The following is a 12,167-nucleotide window of genomic DNA, read 5'->3' as shown; positions in this document are numbered from 1 at the left end:
TGACGTCAGCATGCATAGTGATGTAAGCATTCATTCACGCAAGCATATTCGGTGTATAAGCCGCAGGGGCGATTTTGATCCGATTTTTAGCGAAAAAAAGTGTGGCTTATTCCCCTGAAAATACGGTGAGTGTTCCTCTGGATAGGAACATCTGCCAAAAATCTGTGGAAAAGATACAGAAATATCAAGACGACAGATGGCAGTGATTGCGGGGTGGGAGGGGGGGGGGGGGACATTAGGTGGATTAACCCCCTCGACTGCTGACTTTGCGAGGGAACTGGATGCCAGAGCCAGCGTATCCATCCTGCAAAAGGAGGCCATCCTTGGCCAAGTTGACATCATTAGGTCAATAACTCAGAATAACAATTAGACTCGGATGAAGAGCCAAGGATTAATTTATAAGAAGAAAAGAGGACCAACTATTTGTATACTCTCACCTCCTTTTCTTTCACCCTGTTTTCTCGCAGTTATCAATTGCACTGTTCCAACACTTGTCCATGGAACAAGGGACAAGACTATCATCCCGTATCAACACAAGGCTACATTTACATGTGACACTGGCTACCGACTGGACGGACCCGCATCAGCCACATGCAACCATAATGGTGTTTTGCAAGTACCCACATGTAATAGTAAGTGACAGGTTTATCGCCCTTTGTCGGTATTTCAAGTTTTTCAACGGCCAGTGGATGAATTAATGGTTCGGGTTGTACACTCAGTTCAAACGCCATGAGTAAAAACTGCTTGGCATTGTGGCTGAAAAGCACCACTTATGTTACAGACACTTGCACATGAATTCACAATTATTATTGTATTTGCTCGTTCGAATTTATTTGTATTTTGTTTCTCTCACTTTTCACTATTCCCGAGTTGATCACGTACGTGCGTGCTCCACTCTGCTGCAGTTAGAGGCAGCTACTCTACATGCAGTCGAGTCGATTCTATTGTGTATCTGCATGTCTCCTTGATAATACCTGTCCAACTCTAAATAATTAGAATTAAATTCCTTCTCTCTTCTCTCTCGCTTCTTCTCTTCGATTTATTTATTTTCTCTTCTCTCAGTTATTTTTGTTTTGTTTGTACTTTGTACGCTATCGCTCTATCTGCATGACGCAATGCAGTTTATGTATGTCGTCACTCCTTGGGGCGCCGTGCCTGCACCTTTGGGGCGCAGTGCACCGGATGCGCAGTGACCTCTACGATGTACGCCAGAGCTAGGCATCTTTTTGGCTGCATGTTTCCTTTTGCGCTGCCAGCTTTTCTGCTTGAGGCTACATGTATGCGTGTCGCTCTTTGCTTTTGAGAACTCTTTGAGTTTCAGTTTTATTCCACTTTGTAAAGAACAAGAAATGGTTCGAAGGAAATCTTGTCTACCATGGCCACAGGGCCGCAACATGGTCCTTCGAGCCGGATGAGCAGTTCTAAAGAAATATACAGTCTTCAGATTACAGAAACACAGCAATGTTGCTGCGAAATCGTAGAGGTAAGGGCGAAACGGATATGGCCGATGTCGCCGAGCAGGCTGCTGAGCTGGAGTTGCCAGCATCCCCTGCCTCACTCGCCTCATCGATGAGATCGTCCTCCTCCGTGAAACGGCAAAAAGCGGAGGCCAATTTGGAGATGGCACGACGTTTGATGGCAATTGAGGAGGCGGATGCGCAAGAACGACTGGATAGGCAGAGGCGTGTGCTTCAATTGGAGTTGGAGGCGCGCCATGCCCAAATCGACAGCACCTCGTCCTCTCGTTCGCGACGATCGTCTCGTCCTGCATCCAGTGCGCCGACACAGCATTTGAGGCCGTTGTTGGCATCGTCGACTACCCGATCAGCAGCGTCGTTGATCAGCTCTGGCCAGGAGAATAAAGTAGAAGTAAGCTCATCTCAGCCCCGATTAGAAACAGTGTGTAAACTTCCGGGAAAGTCCGCCTTGACCGCTACTAGGCATTGGGTAGAGACCCAGAAACCCGGCACTGCACACGCCACACTTGCGGCAGGGACAACAGCAACAAAGCCAGCTCAGGAGAGTCCTGAGGCTGGAGGCCTGCACCCAGCGCAAGCAGCAAACGGCATGCAGAAGTTTCTGATCCGACAGACGGTTGGTCGTGACTTGCCGGCATTCTCTGGCGACTCGGAGGAGTGGCCCATATTCGCCTCGACCTACCAGAGGACGTCAGACGAGTGTGGGTTTTCGCCATCGGAAAATGTAATTCGGCTGCAACGTTGCCTGAAAGGCCCAGCCAAGGCTGCCGTCGGAGCGATGCTCACCGTGCCGGAGAACCTGCCGACGGTACTCCAAGTCCTCGAAAGCCGGTTTGGTCGACCGGATGCTGTGATTGCTGCCATGATCGGGAAAGCCAAGGCCATTGGACAGGTCAAGCCAGGAGACTTTGATAGTCTTATCAACCTGTCCACTGCTGTGACGACTCTAGTTACTACCATGGAACACCTTCGAAGTGAAGGTCACATGTATAACCCTCAGCTACGTCAAGAGCTTGTTGGTAGGTTGCCAACATCCCTGCGACTGCAGTGGGGAGAAGTACTTGTGCGTCAGGGTAGCCATGACATCAGCTTGCGAGTGTTTTCTTTGTGGCTGGCGGACAAGGCTGAAGCAGCTGTGCGCGTCGTGGATCTGCCGGGTACCCGAACCGACAAGACGCAGCGGGTGTACAGTCACCAGGAAGTTTCGGCAGTACACAGCACAGCAGCAGCGACGGCACCAGCAAGTGCAACCAGTAAAACTCAGTCAGCCTGCCTTTGCTGCAAACAAGTGCAGCATGCCCTCAGTAAGTGTTCAACATTCACGAAGCTTGGCCAGAAAGCCCGTTTTGAGCTGGTAAAACGTCATCGTCTTTGCTTTTCTTGCCTGGCCAGTGGACACGCTACCAGGGAGTGTGGCAGCAGGAAGCAGTGCAGTGAGCCTGACTGCAAGTACCACCATCACGTGCTCCTGCACAAGGGCAAGGCCGCAGAGAAGCCAGTCGACACTTGTGGGCACACTGGTATTCCTGGTACAACCCGAGTGTTGCTGAGAGTGTTGCCAGTGACGGTTAGTGGCCCAAAGGGCTGTGTGGAGACACTTGCTCTGCTGGACGAAGCCTCAACTGTCACGCTCATGGACAAGGCCTTAGCGGATGACATAGGTGCTGTTGGACAGTCGGATCCCCTGCATATGGCATGGACGAATTCGACGACGCACACGGACAACTCGTCATGCAGAGTCTCTGTATCGGTCAATGGCAGCGATGGCACCCAGCATCAAATGGATGATGTGAGAACAGCCAAGGACCTCAAGTTGCATTCGCAGTCAATAGATGGCAGAGGGCTGGCGAGTCGATGGCCTCATTTAGATGACTCCAGAGTGGCGTCGTACCCAGCAGTACAACCGAGGATGCTCATTGGGCAAGACAATGGACACCTCACAGTGGCACGTGAAGTCGTCGAAGGCCCGCCAAATGCACCTATGCTGACGAGAACCCTTCTTGGTTGGGTAGTGCATGGTCGCATTGGAGCCCGGACTCACCAAGATCAACTCGAACCGGAGGCGATCTACCACATCTGGCAGCCTGAGTCGGATTTGCACCAACTAGTGAAAGAGTCATTCACCATTGAGAACTTTGGCGTTGTACCGTCTGCTTCTGCTGGCAAGCCAAAGGCCATGATCCGTGCTGAACGTATCCTGAACGACACCACGGTTCGCGTTGGTGACCGGTATGAGACAGGCCTCCTCTGGAAGTCAGATCAGCCCAAGCTTCCGTCCAGCCAAGACATGGCTTTCAACCGTCTAATGGGCATAGAAAGAAAGATGGCTAAGTCTCCAGAATTCGCAGCAGAGTATGCCCAGAAGATCGATGAGTACGTTCAGAAAGGCTACGCTCGTAAGCTAACACCAGCAGAGGCTGCCGAGCAAACCGCACATACTTGGTACTTACCACATTTCGCTGTGTTCAATCCGAACAAGCCCGGGAAGCTGCGTTTCGTATTCGACGCGGCCGCCAAAGCTAGAGGGATGTCGCTAAATGACGCACTGCTCCCAGGCCCAGATTTGCTGAACCAGCTCGTGGGTGTCCTGATGAAGTTCCGCCAACGTGCTATTGCCTTTGCGGCTGACATCAAAGAGATGTTTCATCAAGTTCGGATACGCCTAGAAGACCAGCCAGCTCAGCGCTTCTTGTGGCGACAACCTGGTGAGACTGGCCCGCCTGACACGTACGTCATGGAAGTCATGATCTTTGGCGCAGTGTCATCGCCATGCTCCGCACAGTTCACGATGCGGCGCAATGCTGAGGAGCACCGCGAGGAATTCGCTGCTGTAGCCGCAGCATGCGAGGAGAACTACTACATGGATGACTACCTGGACAGCGTCGACACTACCGACCAGGCGGTACAGCGTGTAGCCGATACAATTGAGATCCAGCAGCGAGGCGGGTTTACGTTTCGCAACTGGATTAGCAACTGTAACGAAGTGATGATGAGTGTGCCAGCTGATATGAGAGCAGCTGGAGTCGTTGACCTCAGCTCACAACTGCCTGTGGAGCGCATGCTGGGTCTTCGGTGGGACCCGAACAGTGACGAGTTCCTGTTTCAACTCAACGTGACACGCCGAGAGCAGCTGTCTGCCGCGCATCCCACCAAGCGATCCCTACTCAGCATCGTCATGTCAGTTTTCGACCCGCTAGGCTTCCTGGCTGCGTTTGTCATTGCCGCACGGATACTCCTCCAGGACATCTGGTTGAGCGGCATCGGTTGGGATGATGAGATTCCACCCGAGCTGCTATCACGCTGGCAGATCTGGTGTGGACAGCTGCTGGAGATCAGCAAGTTCAGAATCTCACGTGCGTACTCCTGTTTCACGTCGTCCGCTACTGACTTGTCTCTACATGTGTTCTGCGATGCCAGCAGTAAAGCGTTTGCGGCAGTGGCGTACCTGAGAGTGGAGCACGCAGCTGACGTCGAGTGCAGCTTGGTTGCCGCCAAGACTAGAGTAGCCCCGCTGAAACCAACATCCATTCCACGTCTGGAGCTCCAAGCTGCAGTGCTTGGCTGTCGACTCGCCCAGATGTTAGCTCAAGAGCATGGGCTTAAGTGGCACAGCACCTGTTTCTGGTCAGACTCCAGAACTGTTCTCCAATGGATCAAGTCAGATGCGCGACAGTTCAAGCCGTTTGTCGCTCACCGAGTAGCTGAGATCTGCGACGCCAGTGAGGCCAGCAGTTGGCACTGGGTACCAACACTGCTAAATGTTGCAGATGATGCATCTCGTGGTATCTCCATGCACGAGCTGAGTTGCGGCCGATGGAAGTCTGGTCCGGAATTTCTAATGCAGTCACGGGAAGCGTGGCCAGCTGCACCCGCAACGTCGGATGAGTGCATCGACACGACCGAAGTGAAGAAGGAGTTTGTTGCGGCGACAACATCCCCGCCAAGGCCCCAGCAAATTGCCGAAGCGCTGCCTGACGTCAACCGATTCTCGTCATGGAAACGTCTCATCTGCACAACCGCGTATGTTGCCAGGTTCATCGCAAACACACGGGCCAGAGTTCGCGGCCAAACTGTCGAATCAACCGCAGCCATCTCAGCCAAGGAAATGGATGCGGCCGAGCAGCTCTGGATGAAATCTGTGCAGGCAGAGTGTTTTGCCGAAGAAGTGGCTTTGTTGAGCGGTGGCCAGCCTGTCAGCACCAGCAGTCGTCTACGACAGCTAGCGCCAGCCATTGATGAGGACGGGATCCTGCGGGTTCAGGGTCGCCTCACACATGCGACGGAAATGACGTACAGTGCGAAACATCCGGCTATCCTGTGTCCGAAGCATAGGTACACACAGCTCCTAGTCCATGAATACCATCTGCGTTCTGGCCATCATGGACACGAGAGGACATTGAATGAGCTTCGCCAGCAGTACTGGGTGACGACAGGTCGAGCAGCTGTGAAGCGAGCATGGTCTGAGTGTCAATACTGCAAGAACCAACGAGCCAATTCCAAGCCACCTGTAATGGGAAATCTACCTGTCCAGCGCTTGACCCCGTTTCTGCGACCATTCACGTTCACCGGGCTGGACTATTTTGGGCCGTTGCACATCAAGATCGGGAGGCGCCGCGAACTACGCTACGGTGCGTTGTTCACATGTCTGAGTACCCGCGCTGTACATTTGGAAGTGGCTCACTCTCTGAACACTGATAGTGCCATCATGGCAATCAGGCGAATGTGCGCCCGGCGAGGTTGCCCCCAAGAAATCCACTCGGATAATGGAACCAATTTCCGAGGAGCTGACAGGGAGCTGAAGGCGGCATTGGAAGATTTCCGCCAAGACCGACTAGCTGCTGAGTGTTCCAGTAAGGGCATCTCATGGCACTTCAACCCGCCACTTGCTCCCCACATGGGTGGAAGCTGGGAGCGCCTCGTCAGAGCAGTGAAGATCGCTATGAAATCCGTCATGAAGGAGCGTGTCGTGACAGAAGAAGTACTAGCCACAGTCTTCGCTGAAGCCGAGCAACTCGTGAATAGTCGGCCGCTGACTCACGTCTCAGTAGATCCTGATGATGAAGAGTCCCTCACACCCAACCACTTCCTCATTGGGTCCAGTAGTGCAACTAGTCGGCCAGGCGTGTTTGTAGATGCTGATTTGTGCCTGAGGAAGCACTGGCGGATTGCACAGAAGATCACCGACGAATTCTGGAAGAGGTGGATCTTGGAATACCGGCCAGAACTCACCAGGCGGAGGAAGTGTCAGGACGGCACACCGTCACTGGCTGTAGGTGATGTCGTGGTGATCGTCGACAGCAACCAGCCACGAGGGCAGTGGCCTCGGGGCCGACTAGAGGCTGTACACCCGGGCAGTGATGGCGTTGTGCGGGTGGCAGATGTGCGCACCAAGTCTGGACTGTACCGGCGCCCAGTCGTTAAGCTTGCCAAGCTGGACGTGCTGCGCTAACTTTGTTTGTGACTTGTAACAGGTCATCGGTTCCCTGTTACCAGGGGGGAGAATGTTACAGACACTTGCACATGAATTCACAATTATTATTGTATTTGCTCGTTCGAATTTATTTGTATTTTGTTTCTCTCACTTTTCACTATTCCCGAGTTGATCACGTACGTGCGTGCTCCACTCTGCTGCAGTTAGAGGCAGCTACTCTACATGCAGTCGAGTCGATTCTATTGTGTATCTGCATGTCTCCTTGATAATACCTGTCCAACTCTAAATAATTAGAATTAAATTCCTTCTCTCTTCTCTCTCGCTTCTTCTCTTCGATTTATTTATTTTCTCTTCTCTCAGTTATTTTTGTTTTGTTTGTACTTTGTACGCTATCGCTCTATCTGCATGACGCAATGCAGTTTATGTATGTCGTCACTCCTTGGGGCGCCGTGCCTGCACCTTTGGGGCGCAGTGCACCGGATGCGCAGTGACCTCTACGATGTACGCCAAAGCTAGGCATCTTTTTGGCTGCATGTTTCCTTTTGCGCTGCCAGCTTTTCTGCTTGAGGCTACATGTATGCGTGTCGCTCTTTGCTTTTGAGAACTCTTTGAGTTTCAGTTTTATTCCACTTTGTAAAGAACAAGAAATGGTTCGAAGGAAATCTTGTCTACCATGGCCACAGGGCCGCAACAACTTATATACATCTCTATAGGCCAAACCATCACCAGGGATACAAACTTACAGAGTTGCAGAGAGGTGGTTTTCGCTCACAATCTTCTTCAGGGTACTCAAGCTCAACTGATGAGCGGGGAATTCCCCCCAAAACACTGTGTATTTAGTAGGTAGTCGTGCTTTTTTGCGAGTTTGCCGAGTGGAAAGTGCGACGTACTCCTTGTGGGCTCCGGTTGGCAGCGGTGAGCCTGTCAAGTGTTAAGTATTGGCAAGAAGTGTTTGTTCCTAGTTGGAACACAACTCCATAACTAATACTGATGAAGTCTCAACTTCTAAGTTCTTATTGTTGTCCCTCATGGGGACGTGCGACTAGTTATTGGAGGTGAGAGAGTTGTGAATAGCTACTGGCTCTCAACATCGGTTGAGCACAATGTTGTGTAATCGTAGGTGACATTTACGTTTTGTTGTTCTTTCATATTATTAGTATTTATTATCAGAGTCTAATCAATTCGTTCGTCGTTGTCGGCGTGTACACGAGGTACTGCTTGCCTTGAGTCAACAACACGGAATTCACGAGTTACGATTGTGCTTACTACGACGTTGCATGTTGTTTGTACATTTACAATCACGTACATGCAGCTTGGCAAGTTGTGTCACGATGCAATGCACACCAATTTATTTCACTACACGTATTTCTCGTAACACATCAATTCTTACTTCGTAGGTGTTTAGGTCCGGTCTTGCGTGACAGAGGTAGTTACTCTTAGTTAGCTGTCTCCATGATTGATTCTAAGAAACACGGACATTGATTCTAGCTTCGAACTGTTTCTTCTTTGTCTGCCTGTGCATTTTGTTCTCAAACAAATCCTTCGTTCGATGTGTTTATATTTTCGCGCTCTGCAGATTTGTTTGCCTCGCGCTCGGCTTTGTTTCCTTTTCTATGTCAACTGCATTATTATGACATATGACTTGTGTACGCACTTATCACGTGACCATTTGACTGCATGCGCTATGCACGCTCTAGGCTAGTGCATTTGAGCGATCGTAGCGATCCGCTTTCCTTGCCGTTTCGTCTTCTCCGCTTCTTTACTCATTTGAGTCAGTGTCGCTGCACTAGTTTGTTTTGCAGTTTATCCGCGTCGCAGTCGTTCATGGTCGCCATCTTTACATTTGATTTTGATGCGCAGCTGCATGCTGATGGAGCTGCCCTTTTTCATTCTTTCGATGATCTTCTTCCCAATTTTATACTGAATCTACTGTATGTATTCTCTCACCCAAGTTTGCAACGGTTGTCGGTTGTAGCATGCCAATGGTTGGATGCAGGGGTGGTTAATTAAGCTAGTAGTAGTAGTAATTATTCAGTAACAACAACTCCATGAACGACTCAGACTCACACTGCTACCTGGAGCTTCACAAGGTGTTTGTCGTGCTGGAAACAATGCGTCTCTGTAAGTTTGTATACCTGGTGATGGTTTGACCTCGAAAGCAGCATATAAGTGGTGCTTTTTGGGCACAATCTTCCTCAGCCTACTCAAGCTCAACTGATAAGGAGTGACAACTGCTCGCTTTCGAGGATCAATTTTGAATGAGTTGCACAGGGATATGGATGATGGTTCACTATTATCCCGACATTCTGTTTGACCTAGTTCTCTAGAAATGGAGTCGGCTGTAGTTCCTAATTCACCGTGTCAAAAAAACTGTTAACTTAAAAAAAACATTTCATATTCCACCTGTACCTGTATTGTGTATTGTGTTGTTCTAGGAACATTGTTAGGTATGATCAAGAGTACATAACCCCCAGAGTGTGCAACGCCGATCCAGCTCTGCATAGGGTCTTGGTCGAGCGGAATCGGATCTTCTGATGTCATGCGTACACTCCACACCAGCGCAAGGCCGGTCTCGAGGCAGGGCACCATTTATTTTGATCCGAGAGTACCCGCGAATTCCCGGGTTCCTCTCAGATGTGTACGGTATTATGACGCAAAGATCCGATTCCGCTCGACCAAGACCCTATGCACAGCTGGATCAGGCGTTGCACACTCTGGGGGGTTATGTACTCTTGGTATGATGTTTCACTGTGCTCAGCAATGTACAACTCTCTAATCCGTACTATGTGTATTCCCTTCTTACCCCTGATTCTGTGTACCAGTCATCACCTGCAGGACACCCGCAATTGCCAATGGTCACAAAGACAAGTCATCTGTTATCTATCAACAGTCCGTGCAATACACTTGTAACAGCAATTATTGGATGCTGGGAAATTGCACACAGTATTGCAAAGCTAATGGGGCATTGACATCCGTGCCAGAGTGTATTAGTAAGTTTGAGCACGCAGTTGTTCATTGCAGCGATCAAGCCCTGCAATATATGCACAAGGTTCACTGAGGCTCCAGTAAATTGTTTTGGAGCCTGAATACTAGCTGATGCCTGGTTCCCTGGTTCATTTCCTGATGTTGACAGTCATTTGTGGTCAGACTTTTCTCTTTTCCGTTCCCACAACTTATGAAGATTTGAATACTTGTACGGTTTGTTTGCAGGTGAAAATCTGCTAACCGGACACAGGTACTGCTCTGGTGTGATCATCAGAGAAACTTCAACGGGAGTAAAATTCAAATATTTAACAGCTCAGCTCATCTGCAAAAGGCAAAACGCCAGGGTCATCACCGCGGAAACAGCTAAATGCGTCCAGAATGTAAATGCTTGGGTTCTCAGAACAAATCCTAACGCGCCTCAAGTTGGTCTTCTGGGCGTGATGTGTGAACTTAGTAAGTATGGCATGTGTTAACGATGATATGAACATGCAGTTATTTGCACATGCTGCTTGTTTCAAACAATTTCTGTTTACCAATTTCTGCCTATATAAGGTCCATGCATTACACATTCTAATAATCTGGCCACCCATTGACCATGATGCTATATGAGGAGACAATAACGACGACGTTTCCCCCTATGACACCAAATTTATGACGCTCCATGTTACTCTATGTTACAGAAGTGACTAACTTTGATCATTGGTTTGTAGAGCCCCATTCTCTAGGAGATATCTACATCTGCTCTGTTTCAATGCCCAGCATAAGCGAACGTGTGGATCAAGCATAACTGCTTGGTTGACGCTGCCGAGGAAATGCGTATAATACTAAATAGTAGTAAGGTCCATACAAAGGAGTGTATAATTCAAAGTTAATGTCAGAACTGGGCTCATGCCAAGGAGTGGATATTTCAAAGTTAATGTTAGACCTGGCTATTGCGAGTACTTGTTCTGTACCTGCTATGTAGCGGAAATTAGTTCTTACAAGAGTCATTGTTTTTGTCGGCAGGCAGCTTGAGTTTCTTTATAGAAAGTTCTTCATTGGGGCCCAGCTGATGCCCTTAACAAGCGGTGCGATTGCTTAACTTCCTGACTTGACAAACACAACTCAAACAGTAGAAGGTTTTCATACTGAGATACTGACCGCATTCTTCTCCTTCTTCTTCGTCTTCTTCTTCTCGGCGCCATGACAACGTCCTGAAACAAATCAGTAAATTCATGACAGAAGTAGTATCAGCAAAGCAAAAGTCGTCAAATACCGAGCAAACTCCCACTAATGGTGCATACATTGCCTTCTGTAAACCGGGTCGAAACCTCCCCCGTGGCGAGTTACCTCAGCGGAAAGGTCTGAGCGATGTTTTTTGTCAGGATCACATGATTGGCAGTTTCTTTCAGATCTGGACGAGAGGCTAGTATTCCCACACTTTATTGCACCTACCACGTGTCGTCCCGACATAGTTCTCTTCTCGAAGAAATTGAGAAAGGTTATTTGGCTGGAACTCATGGTGTGTATCGAAGACCGTATCATCCAGTCCAGGGAGAAGAAGCTGTCACGTTATCGCCACCTCAAACAGGAGTGTATGAAGAAGGGCTGGGACGTCGAGGCCCTCACAGCGGAGGTGGGAGCTACAGGAGCCATTTCCAGCAGCCTGGACGGTTTGGCACGAGCATTGGGCTGTTGTAAGGAAAAACAGCGAAGAAACTGCAGAAACGCAGCACTAAATTCCAGCTACGTTATCTGGCGGAGGTGACGTGAGAAGGCTTGGCGCGACTGGCCACTGTTTTAAAAGTCCCCGAGAGGCAGTTTGTTGGCACTTGGTTGGCGGACAGCCACCCAGCGAGGATAGTTGGGTACCCTTCAAATTTTGGTTTTAACTCGCCACACCGGCTTCTAAAGGGCGAGTTTTCGTTTGCTTTTTTTTCGTTTTTCTAGTCTACTTGCTTGTGCTGCGCCGCGCTGGAGCGAGTCTATCAGTAGATGCTTTCGCCGCATAGAGCTACTATTACACAAAGCCACAACACTGCGTGCTGCCATTCGCTGTATGCTTTCGCTGCACCTAGCTGCTGTTTAACTGCACGACGCCACAACACAACTTCACTACAAGAGTCTCGTCCACAACTTCACTACAAGAGTCTCGTCCATATTGCACTTTGCTGAGTACTGGCCTGCTCCCGCTCTGAAGAGCTGTTTAGCCTTCACCGTTTTCGCTTAAACCCAGCCTTTGGCCCACAGTGGCAGTCGCTTCCTTTTCTTTTTGTTTTCTTTTCTCCTTTTAC

At 49.6% G+C, this 12,167-nt stretch overlaps 1 protein-coding gene across 1 annotated transcript; it reads left to right on the top strand.

Moving 5' to 3' along the window:
* The first annotated feature begins 1,500 nt into the window (after positions 1-1,500).
* Positions 1,501-6,927, top strand: LOC135813126 (uncharacterized). The gene has a single exon (XM_065326344.1). It carries the CDS (start codon positions 1,501-1,503, stop codon positions 6,925-6,927), a length of 5,427 nt encoding a protein of 1,808 aa, XP_065182416.1.
* The last annotated feature ends 5,240 nt before the right edge of the window (positions 6,928-12,167 follow it).

The sequence above is a fragment of the Sycon ciliatum genome, chromosome 3 (genome assembly GCF_964019385.1).
Source record: "Sycon ciliatum chromosome 3, ocSycCili1.1, whole genome shotgun sequence".
Taxonomy (NCBI): domain Eukaryota; kingdom Metazoa; phylum Porifera; class Calcarea; order Leucosolenida; family Sycettidae; genus Sycon; species Sycon ciliatum.
The sequence above is the reverse complement of the archived record's forward strand: the minus strand, read 5'-3'. Positions and strand labels throughout refer to the sequence as shown.